Genomic DNA, 19,910 nt, shown 5'->3' on the forward strand with positions numbered 1-19,910 from the left:
ACAGCATTGATGAAGAATGGATTGCAAAGAGAATTATCATTTTTAACAATTTAATCACATTTTGAGATGCTCCAAGTACTATGCAATAAGTCATTTTGTTTCATTACCTTAGGTAATGGTCATGGTATGAAGAAAGCATGAAGGGTACTTACTGGTGAGCCTGGGTAACTTATCGACAGGAACCAAATAAAAAAAGTACAGATTGTTTGCAAACCTGTGTGTCTTTTGTGAATGTTCATGTATCAGTAAACATCTGATATATCTATATTCTTTTCATGCACAATGTATGTCAACGAGCTAGAAAAACACAAGACATCAAAACGGAATTAATAATTTCCTTTTTTTATGGCTAACAAGATTCAGAGCCGGAACAAAGAGACCACAAATGCCATGGGTAATGAATGCACAAATATCAAGACGGCAAAAACTGGCACACAAATATTCTGAACAAAAACAGTAAGCATTTATTCAGCAACTTCGGAGATTTGCAATAAAATGTCATTATCGTTTAAACATTAATGCTCAAGTCCATGAGTGTTTGACAAAAAGAGATTGATTGGCATGTATGAACATGAAGCAAGCATATCATGTCAAATTGCAAGATAATTGTGTTTCCAATATGCATTGCCAGTTACCGTATGTCTTTCAAATAAATATGTAGGAGAACAAAAACAAATATGTATCTACTAAACAAAAAGTGGGGGAGCAAACACACTTACACTTATAAAATGTTCAATCAACGAGAGAAGGTATCTTTGTGGTGGATTTTTGAGGTTTTGTTTACCACTTTTGTATCAAAAAGAAGAGGTAATCTATTGCAATGCCACGAGTAGTCACAAGGCAACACTGTCAACTTACTTTTCCCGTGCTGACTACCAAAAAAAAAAAGGGCAGTTCCGTAAAGTCGGACGTACATTTCGGACACTTTGAAGGCCTGGATTTTTATTGCCAATGGGGGCATATCTGTTTTTAAGTGTGCACGATGTGTAAAGGTGCTAGTACTATAAACCCACTTATTATTATGGTGGCACCTCGTTTCATTAAGGAGTAATGTGCCAAAAATACCATGGTGTCGGACGTACGCGCACGAATTGACTTTTTCAACCTTGAAGTTTCATGGTCAAAACTCTGTGATGTGTGAGGGCTTATAGTAGAACTGATACCAGTTTTGGTTGAATGAAGGATTGAGCTTTATAACACATACCAGCATTATGTCTAAATCTGTTCTGAAAGTTGTGTAAATCATCAAAGTTTGTCGGTGTCGGACGTACATTTTACGGTGTCGGACGTACCCGTGTGAAATTTTCAGACGGTACGTCCGACACCAATCTGGCACTCTGTATTTTCTAAAGTACAAAGAATATTTGAGTAATGATTCATATTTCAGACACATGAGGTAATATTCTATGCAGACACATATGTTTAACATTCACAGGAATTTACTATCTTAATTTCAACCAGTGCACAAAATTGAGAAAATCAGAAGTGTACGTCCGACACCAAAATGTAATTTTTTATTTTGTGGAAAAATTGATCAAATTTTCCTTTTATCCAAAGCATTTTAACACATAATCAGTTGAATACATTCAAAAGCAATGATGAACTCTTCTATTTGTTAATTCTTACTTCTTTTTTCAAATGCACATTGATCTAAATACCCCCAAAAAAGTTTTAAAAATCCACAATTTCAAAAATTTACCAGTATTATCAATGAGTAACTATGATCAAAACATCATGGAACAAGAGAATCAGTCTAATTTGATATCAAATAAAAATTAGAGCACAGCATTCAAAATAAAGCTTCTGACCATTTATGTTTAAAATGCCCAAATACAAAAATAGCAGTAAAAAGTTATTTGGGATCAATGTCACTGAATGTACATCACACAATGTACATTATGTAGTATACATACTGTATAGAACATGCAAAGGCCTCTAAAGCTAAACTCCATGTACAGACAAATTCTACTTATCCAGGCTTCAGAAAATTATTTCAATTTATTCTGAACTCTAAAAATGTAAATTCAAGAAGTTGCTGGAAAACATAATGTAAGTATGTAATAGAGATACTGCACGATCAATGTGATCACTGTTTAGCCTATCCATAGGAGAGATTAACAAACACTTCCTTTATAATAGTCCAACGAATGATAAAACTCAGTTTAGAGCAGTATTTGAATTTGCAACCAGATCACTGAAGTGTGTACACAGATATATTGTACATACATGTAAGATTTCAATCTCCATATTTGTTCAAAATTAAGATACTATGAGTTAGTAAATGTGAAAGAATTTCCAGAATATGCAATTATTACATGTACATTATACCTACTTGAGAGGTTACATGTGGTCTAAACAAACTATTACAGTGTATGAAGAATTATAAGAACAAGGCTGAGTATATAGGCCTAATGCAAATTATGTCAATCTTTACTGACAAATTTTTGTAACATTGCGCACATGCTCTTCATTTACACCAATCATGAAGAAAAAGATATTGATATGATAATTAATTAGTGCATCATGTCCTTTTCTTTCCTGACCAATAACATTTATGCATAATATTATACAATTTAATAATCAATAGGCCAAATTTTAATAGCGGATAGTTACAAAATATAACCTGTATTAACCTACATATCAGTCTGTGTTTCAAGGGCACCAGTATTCAGCACTACCAAAGGACCAGTTCACCTTCTCTGCAGTCATGTGAATTGAGAGAATGCAGCAATATTGATACAATACATATCAGTGAAAGTTTGATGAAAATCAGAAAATCCATTCAAAAGTTATGAAGGTTTGAAGTGCCAATGCCACCATCACTGGATGAGAAGACTACTACAACTTGTGATGTGTAACGAGTTGATAAAAGAGAAAATTAAAGAAAATTAATCTATTTTCACCTTTCTCTCAGAATAAAAAAGATCATTTGACTTGTCTTTTTCAGAAGTCAGGGGGAATAATGTTACCCTTAAAGGGATGGTATAGATTTGGTTGAGATAGGGTTTCCGTTTCCATTTGTGTGTGTGTGTGTGAGAGAGAGATAGATAATGAGAAACCCCTTGAAATATTAAAGAGCAGACAAGTCTATGAAAAAACTTTCTCTGATGAAAATTGGTTTTGAAATAAAAGGTGGGGCTCACCTTTTAGTAGGACCACTTTCTTTTATTCTATTTTTTATATAAAATCTCCGCCATTTAAAAACCAATTTTCGTCAAATAACATTTCTCTCAGATTTGTATGCTCTTTAATATTTCATAAGTGGTTTCTAATTACCCATCTCCCAAAAAGTTAAAATCTTACTCCACCCTCTCAACCAAAACTATCATCCCTTTGATATGTGATCAGTGACAAGTCATGGGAATGTGTACTGTTTAAACAAAAGAGAGAGATTTTGTGACATTCTCTTTATATTTTCCTTGTTCTAGGCATGTGACATCATAACCTGAAGTAGTCTTCTCATCCAGCTGTGACTGTGTAGAAACTTAAAAAATCCATAACTTTTGAATGGATTGTCTGATTTTCCTCAAAGTTTTACTGATTTGTTCAACTAATATTGCTGCTTTCACTCAATCTACATGTAAATGAAGATGAACTTGTCTTTTACAGAATAGAGCACAGTAATGGATCATTTTCAAATCTCCATCAAACTTAGAAAAGAAAAATGAGCTGGATTTAAGGGGCCAGCTGGCAGTAACAATATTTCTGTATCATTATCCAAAAATAATTTGCTTCAACAATTCAAGCTTCTCTGCAAATAAGATGCTGTATTCTGCTTCTTGTTGAATACTGTGCCCTTAATTAGGGTACTACAGTTTAAAAAATTAAAGTAACCTAGTTCAGCTTAATCTATTTCTAGCAGCACAGACCCTTGTTGCCAGGCATGCGGTAACTGTATAGAAATGCATGCTCCAGATCTGTTTTCTTTGATTGTTCTAAAATTTCACATAAGATTTATACAGTGTGATCATTTGCTTTGATTTCATGATGAATTTATCAGTAGAATATCCCATAATAAAGAAAAGTTAAAACTTATAGCTGTGCCATGTCTGATTAAATGAAATTGTTGGAGTTACGGGAGAGACAATATGGTGTCGGACGTACACTGTGTCGGACGTACATTCAAAGTGTACGTCCAACACCACAATATCTCAGTTTTTACAAACCATACGAGTGACCTTTGATGATGGTTACATTGCCTATGACAAATGTGCTTTGCATCCTAAGTGATATTATTTATCTCGCTTCAGATTAATGTGAATATTAAAAAATGTATGTTTACGGTGTCGGACGTACATCACCAAAGTGGTCGAACTGGGGAAAACTGTCATTAAAAAATGAAAAGCCTTGGAGTTTTCTTGGATTAATAAATGAAAAGTATACCTGTTAACCTTCTTGGCAAGATATAAATGTTGTGTAGGTTTGAAATTTTTAGGAGATAAATCAAAAGTATATTTTGGCAAATTTTTAACTCAAAATGAGAGGAAAATTAGCCTCTTACTTCAATACCCATAATTCTTACAATACGTATAACAAATTGAAATCAACGAAATTCCCTGAAAATATAATCTCTGACGATTGATATGGTATGTTACTTGCACTGATTTGACGATTTTGAAATTTTGACGTTGAGGTTTACTATTTTACGGAATTGCCCAAAAAAAAAAAAAAAAATGAATAAATTTAAAATATAATAAGACTGGAAATCCTTCAATGAGAATTTACACACAGATAAATATCTTACACTAAAACAGACCAACAAAAAAAAAAAAAAATTCGTCTATTCTTTCTCTTCCTTCTCTACTTTCTCCTCTGTCTGTTGATTGCTAGCAGAAGAACTGGTCTCTTCTGCTGTACCTTCTTCTTTTGCCCCTTCGGAATCCTGCTTCACCTCCTCCGTCCCTCCCTCACTGCCTTCGGCGGAAGGTTTACTGGCCGCATCGGTGGCCAGGTCGTCCCCGCCGTCCTTTGGCTTTTCTTCAGGAGGAGGGGGTTCCAGGCTCTCCGGTGCATCTTTCTCATCTTCCGTATCCTCCTGGCTCGACTGGCTTTCTTCCGGCGACTGGAGGAGGGCGTTGAGGTGGCTCTGAAACTTCCTGGGCTTGTTCAGGGCTGCTGTGATATCTGGAAGTAGTAAATGCATTGATATACTCTGATGTAACTTCCCCAGAAACATTTCTCTGCAGAAATGATCACATCTGCATCATCAAATTGGCACCTCTAAATTTGACTGCATAACTCATCGTAGAAAAGGATTAGATGAAAATGATTAAGTCCACAAAATCTGGAAAAATTAGAAGAAAAAAAAAGAATATTACAACAATTTTGCAAAGTGTGAGAGAAACAAGAACTTTAAGGATTCAGAAATATGTAACCAATCTCAGAATCTATCATAAGTTTAGCAATTATAAGGCTTTTGAAAATTCATCAACAGAAACAATTATATTGGATTTGTTTATTATGTATCAGGTTTGTTTGTTCTTTTTTTATGACACACCTTTTACCTTATTACACACCAACAATGAATAGTATCAAATCATAATACACAGGCACAGCACCAAACATAAAGAACATGACATCTTGGACTTGATAGATTAAAGAGAATATGCCTCTTGGCACATCTCTCGAGTTTGCTAAACTCCATGAAAAGATGACCACTGACACCACAGCAGGTGTCGTCGACACCAAAGGTGTAATTACATCTCGTGTATGACCTTTTATGGTCTCTCACTGCATAGACAAGCAGGTGTATACAGTCTAAGAAATATATGAGGTAACACATGGAAAGTCCTATCGTTTAAATGACTCATATAGTCATGTAACAAAGAACCAACAGGGTGACAGAAGCAAATAAATGCAGTTGAGGGTCATTACCCTTGGGTTGCGGTGGTCCAACGATGGTCCCTTTCTCCTTCTGTTCCCCGTTCCCCCGCAAGATGGTACTGGAAGGCTGCAGGGTCTGCGGCTCGGACGGGGCTGACACCTGTCGCAGGGTGGGGCCCAGCTGGTCTGCATCATGGAGAGGTCTGCCGCTAGGGAACTCGTGGGGAGGTCTGCGAAGGACTTGAGTGCTCTGTGGAGTGACTGCATGTACCTATGAGAATCATGAGAAAAAGCAAATACAAAAATTCTTACAAGTGACTTTCTGTGCACAAGTTTCATTCATGATTTGAAGTATGTTTATAAATTCAAACTCACAAAAACAGGTCTTTAACAGACAATAAAGTTGGGGAGGTACTGCTTAGATACTAGCACATTAAAGAAAGTGAAAGTATTAACTTCACGCACTTTGATCCTAAAAATTTCTCCAGAGAGGACTAAATGCACAAGCATCAGATTACATGTGTGATGTAGTGATGAAAAATTACCCTTTCTCTTAATTAAACTCCCACAAAATTCAAACATCTCCTACAGAATTATTCTCACTCTATTATGTGTGATACTAAGTATACATTGCATCAGTACAGCCTTTATACATACTTAGAACAAAGCTTTTTTATTATTATCATATGTCATTGAGGTTGAGTAGAGATGATTTCTTGATTTAATACAAAAGTTTTCCAAGGCTGGATACAGATTTCTTGCACACATACACTAGTTTTCATGACGTAACTGAATTCTATGGCAACCCCTGTATACAAGGATTCAATAAATTAAAATCTTAAACATGCTAGGCAAGAAAGATCTACAAAGTGTATGATGTGTGTGATTGTGTCAGTGTTGCAACCTGTACCTGAGTCGGCAAAACGGGTAGCGCTCCAGCCTGCGGCAGGGGGTTGGTGGGTAGGGGAGGCCTCTGCGTGGCCGCCCAGGCCTGGGTAAAGTCAGGGAACATCAGTTCATCCCACTTGATTTCAACTTTCTCTGCACACAGCTGTTGACAAACAAACAGAAACAAATATTGTATCTGCATCTGAAAAATATGAAGACAAACATATGCTAGATACCTCTAAAATTAAGCATCCAATCTTGTACTTTCACTTTTCCTAAATATTCACATTAGAAATCCCACACTGTTGAATAATTTGTAATTGTACAGCACATGCTTCTTGTTTTGCATTTGCATAGCAGAATTCTTGATGGAGTGTACCATATGGCAAGAAACATTTCATCAAACATTTCTCTATTTATTAATTCTTACAGCTTTACAACATCCTTTTCAATCGTTTTAAAAAAGAAGAGAAATGTTGGAGGAAAGACAACCAAGAATCTCGGCATACACTCCCACACTTATCTGAACGCTTTGTTTGGTATAAGCAGTAGTTCATACGCATGGAATCCCTCTTCTTCTCCCCAACTTTCCCATCCCTTCAATCCCTCCCAAGGGCCTCCCCCCCAAAAAAGAGAAAGAAAACAAATAGAGCCTCTATCAAGACAGACAAGAGCAAGACTTCAGTTCAAGGAACCGTATATTCTCTATATTCTATCACTAGCATAACCAAGAGGTTTCAAGTTTTATGTCTTTCATTGTTTCCACATCAAACACTGTGTGCTAAATACTGTACTCACGCGTCAAACACGGCAAAAAATTCACCAACTCCAATTAGTAAATCATTAAACTCAATATCACTGCCTCACAGTATTGCCCTGAATACCTGCATACACACCTTCTTCATCTCATTGGTGAAGTTGTCACTGCTATCGATAAATTTCCGCTTCTTGGCCTCATACTTCTCTTCAATGAGTTGTAATTCTGCTTCCAACTTTTTCTGTCATTAAAAGGAAAAAGAAATATTCTTTAAAGGACTTCTGTAATGGCAGTGTGGCAGCCAGTAGACATACATTCAAGGTAATTGAGGGTTCAACTTGGTTAGATGATAGCTTGGATACCTGCATTCATTTCCATTAATCACTCATTATCAATCACTCCATTAGGAAAGAAAAAAAAAAATGTTTTGCTGCACACATACAGGCTACTCCTATTATAACAAAGTTTTTGGACTGGCAGTTTTCTTTCATCACGTCAAAATTTCATTATAGGCTATTAGAAAGTGAACAAAGAGAAGAAGATGATGATGATTTTGAGACCTAAATTTTACTTTGTTGTATCTGAAATTTTGTTATTAAAGTGTTCATCATAATGAGAGTGCACTGTAGTACAAACTGAATGTCTGTCCACCTTGCTGAACAACATTTCCATAATGTAAATGACTGTTGCTCTATCATCACTGGACAGACATAACAATACATGGAAATATTTCTTGGACACTGCAATGTACTAACTCTCCATCCCTTACCTGATGAAGTTTCAGGGACTGGACCTGTCGCTTTAAGACTTGCATGCGGTTGTCAGTTACTATCGTCCGAGGATCAGGAACAACAACATCACTGAAGATCTCATTGATGAGACGGTGGTTGCGCTGGAAACGAGCAGCGGCAATGTGCTTGACGGAGTAGGTGTCATCTTGGTCTGAAAGTATTATGGTCATGTTCGTATTACTTGGTTGTGATATATTTCTGTTTACTTCATTCAACTGTCACAACACATTATCTATTCTTGCCCTTTTTTCACATTCTTCATTCTTCACTAAACTGCTTTATGTTTGAGACAACTTTACTTCATTACAGGGTTTTCATTTCAAACAAACCACATATGCAAGTTCCTTGGCATGGAGTAGCCAAATATAAATACTAGCAAGGTATTGTATACGGAATAACCATGCTTCATTCATGGTAGGTCACTTTGAAAGAGGTTACACATAACCATGAGAGCCAGTGGCCACATTGAACAACATTTTTACCTCTCATTCTGGTGAAAGTTTAGCATGTATTATGATGCGCTGCAGGTAGCAAGTGGACTAGAATAAAGTTATCTCATCTACAGCGAGACATTGAATGGCCATTTTACAGAAGGTCCTAACCCTTGGCATGAAATTGCATTAAGGCTTTACATTCACCATCGTCATCTTCTGCTGCTTGCATGCTCATCCTCGGTTCAGACTTGATCCCACTGTCCATGTGAGACTCCTGATCTATTGCCTGCTGGGCTGTGAAGCAAAAAAGCAAAACAAAATAAATAACACTTGTGATGATCAGAAAATGAGTGATATGCAACATATCATACACTTTCCTTTTACATCATTTGAACCACAGGACCTCCCCCCCCCCCCCAAAAAAAAAAAAAAAAAAAAATGAATACATTACTCTTTGTTTACAAAGTTGAGTGAGATGCCAAACTTGTTTCTTCATTTTCTTACAGGGTTCTCTTCAATCCAATTATAGCATACGGTTCGTTAAATTGATAAACCAATGAAATATCATATCTGGCTCTTCCAGCAGGTCTCTCTATGACAGACCTCTGGCACATATTATCCCTGGTTCATGAGTTCACAAACAGTTCATGGATATTAAAAACACACACAATTACAAGAAAGAATAACTACAATTCAAACACTGCTGAAAAACACTTTAGTAAGTGTACCAGAGAAACACTGCCACATCTTTATAGAAGAGAAAAACATTGAGAAATAACTAAAAGAACACAAGAAATGATGTAAAATGTCAACACCATTGAGTGTAACACAAAATAAGCAGTCACCTGCGTGTGTGTGTGTGTGTTTTTTTTTTTTGTTTGTTTGTTTGTTGTTGTTTTTTTTCTTTGGGGGGGTCCTAATAATGCTGCTTGCATTCACCTTCTTTCAACACTATGGATGACATTACAAATTTGTTCTATAGCTATGAAGGTAGGCTTTTCTTTTGTCTCATTCTTGCCATTAACATTCACAACAGAACATAAAATGGAAAAAACAAAACAAAAAATGAAGTCTTACCCTTCCCCTTGGCAACCATCCATGCCTGGTATGCTGGAGAGTTGTGGTATGACTTGAGTGCTCGGTTGTACTCTTCCTGTTGACAGAATCAGATGTATTATAATGAAATTAACATTGTGCACACATTTACTCTCAAGGATCAAGGTGATAAAGGTGGGTGTGAATGGGGTAAAGCAGTTTTTCTTGTCAGATTTCGTATTCAGAAAACTTTCAATGGAACAAAACACAAGAACACAATGCTACTGCTTGTCTCATACCACTCCATTTCTTGAGTTATTGCTACATGGAATATAAACATGAGGAAACCCAGCACCCAACAATCCTCTAAAAGGACAAAAGTATACAAATCAATCAAAAACAGACATATTAACCCCTGTGTATGTGACAACAACTCACCTTCTCTGTCTCATATTCCTCAGTGAAGACTTGCTTGCCCTCTTCTGGCAGGTCACGCCACATCTGTCCAATGATCTTGCCGATCTCCCACAGCTTGAGGTCCTGGTTGTCATTCTTGACCTTCTCCCACACGCTCCGACTGTACCTCATGTACGGCATTAACGGCTTGTCGGGGGGCTTGGGTGGCTTCGGGATGCGGGAATCATGAGAGCTCTAGGAATATGAACATGTCACATGAAACAGTTTCTTTCATTTTACACGATGTGTATTTCTCTCATAAGCAGATTTGGCTTCAGAAAGTTCTGTTCTGTACTTCTGACCTAAACTTTGGCAAAGTTTGCCTGATAGTTGCATGTTGACCACTCTGCTGGGTATAAAATGCCTGTGCATTGTAGGCAATGGAATTCAAAATGTACACCAGGTTTACCAACATCAATATGTGTGAATACATGTGCTAGTGGTATTCATTTGATGACCTACATGTATAATGGATAGCCCCACCAACAGCACTGAATAGGTTTCTTTTCCAGATTTATGACAATTCGTCATATGCACACTCCACATTGCATTATTGAAATGAAAATAATTAATGCTTGGTACGTCGCACCACCAAAAGGACAAGAATAATATGTATGTGTACTGCAGCAAATTACAAATGATAAATCGTATCAATGACTGCACTTCAGAATTACAACAACAAAAAAATGAAAGAAAATGTATACTGGTACAAAGAAAGTTTCAAAAGAACAGTTTCCATGAATGCAAAATTTAAGGAGATTGATATGCTGAACAGAGTATTTTGTGAAACAATAAAATCATACTCCTTTTGCTGGACTGCTTGACTTTGTTCCTGGTCCAATTACTCCACTGGAAGATGCATTGGCAAATGGACGGGAGTGTGCTACAGATGAGGAAGAGAAAAAAAGGTCAAATATTCATGATATGAAACATCACAAGGGCATACTTTCTCTAGATCCATCAACGGAAAATTTCCAGCAAATCCTAAAAATTACACAATGAATCTATGTGACAGCAACAACAACAATAAAATGCAAGTTTGACTGCTCACACTCATACACACACATACACACACACACACACATGTTCCACACACATCATACACATCAGCCTGATACAGAAGTAGATCAAGTATGCACTTTTCTAGCAATAAATAATGTAGTCTTTGACTTTGAAGTGAAACAAAGGACAAGAAACTCATTGCGCATTCCTTGATGCAGTGCTTGCATGTGTCAGCTAGAGTTTACTTTAGAAGTAAGATGTCACAGAACTTTTATCAGTGCAATGTTTAAAATCTCAGAGGATAAGTTCACCTTAATATGCATGTGGATTGAGCGGGTCCACGAATATTAGTAGAACACATCAGTGAAAGTTTGAGGAAAATCAGACAATCTGTTCAGAAGTTATGAATTTTTAAAGTCTCAGTGCAGTCAGCACTAGATGAGAAGACAACTCCAGTTTGTGATGTCATAGGCATAGAACAATTTAAAAAAATTTAAAAAAAAATTCAACATATTTTCACATTTCTCGCATAATAAAAGAACACTTTACTTGTCTCTTTCAGAAGGCAGGGGGGAATAACATTACCCTTAACATATGCCAGTAACAAATCAAGGGAATATTTCTTTAAAAAAAAAAAAAAAAAAAAAATTACTTCGTGGAATTCTCCTTTTATTTTCCTTATATCATCCTATGCATGTGACATCACAAACTGTAGTAGTCTTCTCATCTTGCAGTAACTGTGCTGAAACTTTAGAAATTCATAGCTTTTGAACAGATTGTCCAGTTTTCCTCAAACTTACACTGACGCATTTTACTGATATCGCTGTATTCACTTAGTTCACATGTATATCATGGTTAACTCATCCATTATCAATGTACATTGTAACTAACTTTGTCAACTTACACGCTTGCATGGGACCACCACTCATAAAGCCAGCAACGTTTCTTCGAGACTGACTAGACATCTTGGCTCATCAGAATGTTTTGTTTTCCAAGGTTTCTGCAAACAGAAGAGAGAATTCATGATTTGGATATCAATTATGATGCACAATTCATGTGTCAGTCTTGAGTACACTTTGTACATCTGTTCATATCTGCTGCTCTTGAGAATGTATTGCTTTTGCCTTTGATACAGCCAGGGTGCTGCAAACTGCTTAAAAAAAAAAAAAAAAAAAAAGAGGGAGAAAGAGAAGAGCATTAATATTGCTTAAATCTACAGCATTAGCAGCACAAAGACAGTTACCCAATGAACTGAGGTGAACTCATGAAGAAGAGCGAATGAAGGCTAGACCTCTTCATGTACTGATGTACACTGCACACAGATATGGCCGACATATTTCACACAAAACTATAAGTTCTGTAAACACAAGCTGTGATGTGACAGTGTTTTGAGGAATATGATATCACCATTAATTCACTGCATTTCAATATTAAGAGTCAGACAATATAGTCAAGTGAGAATCCTGCCTGCAAGATCTGGCTAGGATCTTACTATACACAGCCCTGTCACTGTACAGAAGTCACGACAGGGCTACATAAGCTGGGATCCAAAACATTACCCTATTCTGAACAACACAAATTTTGAATTCATCACATTATGTTTGTTACCTCAAACCCGGTATGTAGTATTTTGATCAAGCTGGCTTCCTATTGGTGATACTGATATTGGCAAACACAAATCAAAACTTACCAAAAACAAAGATTAAATGCATCATCTGCACACTGTAGATCACATTTTTCCGCACAGTTATCGCTTTTCAGTTCAAAGAGATTGCTTAAGTTGCCATTAGACGGGTTATCTAAAATGGCCACTGTGCGTGTGGTGGTACAAGTGCTGATCTCTGCAGTGCAGTACACGGCTTGCACGATTCTTTCAACACAAATGCTGTGCTTGTTTCGGAGCACTTCCATTAAAGCAGTAAGTGTTTTCGGTCAAAGCTGTTAGAATACGAATGTATTTTGAATTATGCAGCAATGGTCAGGCTTTGCTGTAGATGTTAGAAATGGAAATTTTGCTCTGTGGATATGGATATCAAACAAGAGCTCACAAGCAAATGATATCATGCTGTAATTCCACGGAAGTATAACATGACATTTAGTGTGCTAATGACAAACCAATGTAGAAAGTGTCAACAGTTTTGTAGCTGTGCTAGGGGTCTAGCTCGCTCGCTCGGTTGGTGGATAGGTTCTTGGGTTCCCTGTCAGATGCTTTTCTTTTAAATTCACCTATCTACTGTAGCTATCAATAGCAATTCAATTTAAATTACCATATTTATGGGTAAACTCGGCCTAACAAGCAAAGGTAAGCTCAGCCCCCTGGCGCCCTCATTAGTTACAACTTAAACTTACAAGTGGCAGAGAGTTTAAATTTACCGTACCCATTTTTTATGGTACATGTAGATCTGGTCTACTTACAGTAAACTTTAACTGGTCTAAATTCACATAGACACGATAGAGAATACTAGTTTCCAAAGATAAATTGTGCCCCATACCTATACCTGTGATCTAGCTTCATAAGATAATACCAATATCGTTAATATAGTGCTGTCTGTTCTCACGGTATATGGTCAGATCTGGCTAGGATCCTTTGATCAACGTCATCTTTACATATACGAATATGGGCCACTAGCCCGACCAGACGCTGTTAATACGCTACGCGAATACAGCATCTGACCAACGAGCGGGCACCTACAAAGTGGGGAACCACAACACAACTACAAAACTTATGAAAATTTATACGTTCTTTATAAACAATGTACACGTTACCAAACGTTACTACAGAAGGTTCGTAAGTCCATTGAGAGCCCTCGTGATAAGTCCGTGGAACCAAAAAATGATACTTTCTGGCGGATTCCCTAACACCGTCGGGGTTCATCGTTGCAGAATTCAAAATGGCGCCTTGATCTCTGCGGAAATCTTTTGCGTGCGTGCGATGCGCTGCTTGAGTGTTGGTGTAGCAGCACGGTCGACAGCGCGACCTTTTGAAAGGGCATTCAGATCATGTGACCTCCCGGATATTGGAAATGGCCTGGCCTGAAAGACGATGTACCGTTCGTGAACCGTTCACACATGCTGCATATAACCATAATTTTAGGTAAGTTATTAAATCTAAATTTCAATATTCATAGCATAGATATGAAGTCTCATTATCATTTTATTCGTCAGATGAGTTTGAAGTGACAAAAAAATGATCTAAAGTATCAAAATTCGATCCGATCGCATGCGATCGTTGGACCCTCTTCGTGTTTGGAGCTTCGTTGGTACAGCCCTGTCGCGCTACGTATGTACAGCGGCGACTGGGCTGTGTATAGTTAATGGGCCACATGCACACGCAACATGACTGCACCCCATCTGCATCCGCGAACAGAACCCACTCTTCAAACAATAATTTGAGTTAGTGGGACTACGTCAACGCGATGCGATGCAGAGTTTAATGTGATTACCCTATGGGGTTTTAAATAGGGCTTCATATGCCCCTTTCACGCTCTTGCTCTTCATGTCAAATACTATGCATCAATATCAAATTTAATTCGATTAATCACTCAGTCACACTGCACCACCAACCAATGTCAATTCAGTGATCAGCAATGACATGTAAATTTATGACTTGTCTTTCGCGTTACAACCATACAAGTTTCCTACAACTGGGATCGGAGTTTCGGCGACGATGTGATAATCTACGTTTATTATCGATACTTTTACCAAACTGAACATGTACCTAGCAAACATTTAATGAGTTCAGTATTCTCGAGTTTGTCTCCAATTACGGTTTAATGGACTGTACTTACGAAATGCGGATGTCATCTGCACAAACGCCAGTGCCTTAATTCTTCTACCGCGATCTGACCACAAGCAAATTACACACTACCATGGATTGTAGGCGCTGGGCATGCAGAAAAAGCTACACGTACACTACACCAGTATACACACACAGAGCCTTTTCCTTTGTTCGATCAGGGAGGTGAAATCTATGGGTGAGATGACGTTGAGATACACACAGAGTTTACGGGGACGAGGTTGTCTCGCTCGATGTACACCTAAATGGCATGCAGATACAAAAATCACATGCCCCCCCCCCAAAAAAAAAAAACAAACAAACAAACAAACAAACAAACAAACAAACAAACAAACAGACAAACAAACAAACAAACACAGACAAACCAAGGCTGTACAACCATATCTCACGTTTTTGCTGATTGGCGATTTTCTCCCTGGTGTGTGTGTGTGTGTGTGTGTGTGTGTGTGTGTGTATAAAACGCCCAACGGAACAATCTTTTTTTTTTTTAATTGGTAAATTCAGGTGTTTTTTTTTTAATGATGTTTTGAAAAAAGTACGAAAATGAGTATAATCACAGAAAATGTAAATCGTTGTACTGTATCTGTCACCTCTTGTTCCACATCTGCGTCTTATCTACGCCTATACCTCTTGTCCACTATTGATGACAAAATAAACGGTATAAGAGGATGGAGCAGTCTAAGATAGGATCACGATAATAATGTCATTAGTTGCATATTCTACAATTCAAGCACTGCATTTTAGGATACAAACTGCCAATCTGCACACACATTACTTGGGTCAAAAGGAAATGCTTCTATTCCAAGTATACTCTGTCACTTATACGCAGGTACCTAAAAATCATATTGTGCATAGTATTGATTATCAAAGTCATCATCAGTAGACAATTTAAAAGTCCCAAGTAATGAGGACTTACCATTTTCCACAAAATCAAAAAACAGAACAAATGGAGAAATTCAGTCCAAATAACTTCAGTTACTGTGTTCATGTGACGATCAAATTGTATTTCAATTTTGACAGATAATGCAAAGATTATGTAAATTGGTACTGCCACGAAAGAGTGCAAATCTCTTTAAATTATTGTTAATCCATGTCATCCATATACGAAGAAATGATGGCTTAATTGCACGATTGATATACCTTTCCTAAGACATTTATCAGCATTAATTACCGGTATGCAAAGAAATTATGAAAACATGAGATTGTGGGGGCGCTGTAGCATAGTGGATAACAGAGCCTAAGGCTCTGGTGGATAAGACCAAGAATTAAGAGATGGAGTTCCAACTGGCTGTAATCATTCAAACAGTTGTCACTTTTCTATTGATGTATGCAAGAAATCCACAGGTGCATCTGTGCCTTTGGTGACGACGAGAGGTTTGATGCCGCCGTCTTGCTGAGCAATCTGAAGATTCATTATGAACGTTAACTTAATGTTGGCTATATTTTGCTTGTCATTAAATGAAACGAAATCTCAACTTAATGATAAAACACATTAAACAAAGGTCAATCCCTTCCAGAAATATGTGAAAAAGTGTAAATCAGAGCTGTATCATATGAAATTGTTTAAAACTGTACCCTCCTGGAAAGCCGGTTTTATCACTTTTCCACTTAATTCCGCCAAATAAAACTGATATGGAATAATCTTCAAGTATGATTCTTTATTAATAGATATATCAGATTAGTGGCCGGGCACGGCCAGGCGAGTCATAATTTTCATTTTCATTTCATAATGTTTTGCGCAAGTTCTATTCGCGCATCCCCGTGTCTTTACTATTATATCACCTATCTTTTATAAGTAGGGATGGCGAAAAGTAATTACCATCACAAAGACATATCTTCCCGAGAAAGTGGCTGATGATTGTGCAATTAGACATGAGTCAATAATTGTCTTCCTATGATATCTGCGCGGCAGATCCATTTTGCCACATGCTTCAAATACTTTCGAGTGGCGGCATCGAACGTGACTTCAGTTGTGACTCCATTCTCTTGAACCTCCTTGATATAATGTTGTGTAGAGGTGTTTCGCTGCTCGGGATCGGTTAATATTTTTGAGAGGTACACGCAGAAAAAGGACTGGCGACACAGTTCAGTTAAGTTTCCCGACTCCAACGGAGGTCCCGAGTTCGATTCCCGCCCAGTGCTTACGTCCTTGGACAAGATGTTTTTACCCACAATGTCCCTCTCGACCCAAGTGTATAGGCCCTATCTGGCAACGCTAGGATAATAATAATGACAGGGCCCTCTGGTAGAACAGTGGCAACACTGAAGAGGCTACCCTGGATAAAGAAGACCTTTATCATTTTTTTTTCAACATTTCTGATCATTGTTAGGAATTCGAGAGGGGGAAATTATATGAATTATATAAAATCTGTGCAATTTATTGCTTACAGTCCCGCTGACGGGCATGCCTTACATCGATATAAACATGCAGGATTGGAAACACATCGCTAAGAAATAAATTATTAGGCGCGGACAGACTCAGGCAAAAGATCGAGAAGTTTAAGATCGAAGTTTTGCCAGTGTGACTGCAAACTTCCCGCTTTTGCGGGCGGTGTCTCCGAAGCGCGAGGCCATTGTCATGTACAGATGTGCATTGTTACGTCACAATCACTAGCCATCGACATCGGACGGCGCACTCTTTTGTTATTATTGGGGGATCGTTGATCATGGGTGCACGTCACGAGCCCGACATCCACGAGTCATGAATGCAGCGAGTATTGAAATACAGCCCGTATGAGTTCGACACTATGGTATAATCAATCCAAAGATAGTAGAGATACTATAGGCCCACGTGACCTACAAGCAGGGAGGTGGAAAGTTTTCCACCTCCCTGCTACAAGTAAGCCCCGTGTTGTAATGTCGAACTCGTGGGCTGTTTTAGAAGCAATTAAGACACTTATTTTTGTTATGTTCCCCATTATATATGCAAAATTTATTATATCTCATTTGCATAGAGCAGCAGTTTGTCTTTTTAGAAGAATCTCTTTTTTCTTTTTTCTCTTTTTTCTTTTTTAACTCAAGGAACGAACGTTCCAGGTATGAACTTTGTACGTAGTATAGTGCCTATTCTCTAGGGCTTTGTACTACTTCATAACAATGTAAATGCAGTCACGGAGCACGGGAACGATTTGCAAAGGACGCGAATGACAAAATCCAGCATTCGTATTTAGTCTGCAAAAGATCGCCAAACGAACGCGGGGGTTCGGAAGCGTCGTCAATTGTTTTACTTCGGCGAGAATTGAAAAAAAAAATGAATTTTTTGCGAACCTTTTCTGCACACTTGGTCGTGATTTGCGGGTGATTTGTTCTCGAAAGTGTCTTTAAAGCCTCATCATTTGCGCAAGACCTTCGCAAGACATGCGCGATGTTCGCAAAATCTTCATGAAACCCCAAGCAGACCCCGAAACTTTTGAAAATGTCTCGCGTATAAGGTGCCTATAAGTTTCGCGAAATCCGTTTGTCTCTTTTTTCCGATCATTTTACGACGTAAACTGACGTAACCGCAAACTATTCGCGTACATTTTGAGACATTCTCACGAACATTTAACGCATGTTGTTTTTTTGTTTTTTTTTTTTTTTTTGGGGGGGGGGATGTATGACCACTTTAAAGCTCTACGTTATTTTCTACAAATCAAAATCGTAGCATACATTCACACATCAAAAAAATTATAAACAACTATATAGTAATAAGAATTTAAGACCAGCAAAGAGAACGAAATATTAGCATACAAAAATTCACAGAATACACTTAAAATGATTCTAAAGTAAGGGCCTATGCCAAAATTACATTTGAAATGAGAGATTATGTGTGGGAGAAACTGCAAAAAAAAAAAATCAAATGCTTTACTAATGGAGGTATAGGTCCTCAGTAAAAACTGTAGGCACACACACAACAGAGAAATGAAAGGGAAAGAAAGGAGAAATACAGGAAAGAGAAATATTCAACTCAAGAGAGCTATCATCTCTCCTTGGAAACATTTCTCCCATGATTACTGAAAAAATTGCGTTGTTCGAATTTCCGTCGCGTGTTCTTCGTGTACGTAACATCGTACTTTTATCAATGGACATTCGCACATACAATACGTCGTGAGAAGTGGTTTTCGGCCTCATTGTCGGAACACTTGACATTCGGAGAAAAACTTTTACGAATGTTGGATTTTGCCATTCGCGTCCTACGCAAATTGTTCGCGTGCTCTGTGAAACCGGGCCTTAAAAATCAGAAATTCTTACAAAAATACAATTTTTTATCAACTAATATACTTTGCATAATTATGCAAGCTTTATATTCTTTTGCATGGACATAATTTTTTTTTTGCATAATTTTTCCACATGTTCCACAACATATTTCTGCCAAATTTAATTGCTCCACGAAACATCTGTGCTAAGTGGGACATTTTGAAAAAAAAAAAATGCAGCGTTTCTCCCACAGAACTCTTTTCTGTGGTTTCTCCTGCTGCACCTGCTCCATTTCTATCCTGAACTTAGCTGGCGCTCGTCAGGTCGTGAATGTCTAAACTTTTGTTGTGTGCGTTCACTCTCCCTCCGCACCCCTCCTCCTCTCGTGGTACCGTTACACCGTACACCGCATTGCAAGCGAGCGATCGATTAGCCTCTTGAGCGCTCCTTATCCAGCTCTGCAGCTAGCTCTGTTGTGCGGTGGTACCGTGTGGTGGCGGCGCGGGCGGGCGATGCGATCGACCTACACGGTCCAACACAGTCGTATCCGTCATCTCCGTCTGTCAAGTGGCAGCGAATCTAAACGTAAATTTGGTGTTTATGCCGTGAAAACGGTTTCCTCACACCATCATGGTGTTCGAATCCCTCGTGGCGGACCTCCTTAACAGGTTCCTGGGTCCGTATGTGGAGAATCTAGATAGCTCGCAGCTCAAACTCGGCATTTGGTCAGGTATGTTTTTGTGGAGAGTGTT

The 19,910-nt window shown here is 38.0% G+C and overlaps 2 protein-coding genes across 2 annotated transcripts in view; one reads left to right on the top strand and one right to left on the bottom strand.

Moving 5' to 3' along the window:
* Nucleotides 1-4,770: 4,770 nt before the first annotated feature.
* On the bottom strand, nt 4,771-15,047 carry LOC140237697 (uncharacterized). Its single transcript, XM_072317623.1, has 11 exons — nt 14,975-15,047; nt 12,091-12,186; nt 10,988-11,067; nt 10,167-10,379; nt 9,771-9,846; nt 8,898-8,987; nt 8,238-8,410; nt 7,608-7,709; nt 6,734-6,874; nt 5,875-6,094; nt 4,771-5,124 (listed from the first exon to the last, which is right to left on the bottom strand). Exons 2-11 carry the CDS (start codon nt 12,149-12,151, stop codon nt 4,781-4,783), a joined length of 1,500 nt encoding a protein of 499 aa, XP_072173724.1. The 5' UTR covers nt 12,152-12,186; nt 14,975-15,047; the 3' UTR covers nt 4,771-4,780.
* A 4,664-nt stretch (nt 15,048-19,711) lies between these two features.
* The window catches only part of LOC140237699 (intermembrane lipid transfer protein VPS13A-like), a 121,465-nt gene continuing 121,266 nt past the window's right edge, over nt 19,712-19,910 (top strand). The window contains exon 1 of the mRNA XM_072317624.1: nt 19,712-19,888. Coding sequence (XP_072173725.1) covers nt 19,789-19,888 — 100 coding nt within the window. The 5' untranslated portion in view covers nt 19,712-19,788. The remainder of the gene's footprint in view (nt 19,889-19,910) is intronic.

This window comes from Diadema setosum, chromosome 14, assembly GCF_964275005.1.
Source record: "Diadema setosum chromosome 14, eeDiaSeto1, whole genome shotgun sequence".
NCBI classification, from domain to species: Eukaryota; Metazoa; Echinodermata; class Echinoidea; order Diadematoida; family Diadematidae; genus Diadema; species Diadema setosum.

Bases quoted from the DNA above. Each gene is read 5' to 3' on its own strand.
- LOC140237697 (XM_072317623.1), bottom strand. From the start codon at position 12,151: ATGTCTAGTCAGTCTCGAAGAAACGTTGCTGGCTTTATGAGTGGTGGT. The intron at 8,988-9,770 runs GTAAGACTTCAT...TTTGCTTCACAG, and splicing joins GATGGTTGCCAAGGGGAAGG to CCCAGCAGGCAATAGATCAG. The intron at 6,095-6,733 runs GTACAGGTTGCA...TGATTCTCATAG, and splicing joins TACCCGTTTTGCCGACTCAG to GTACATGCAGTCACTCCACA.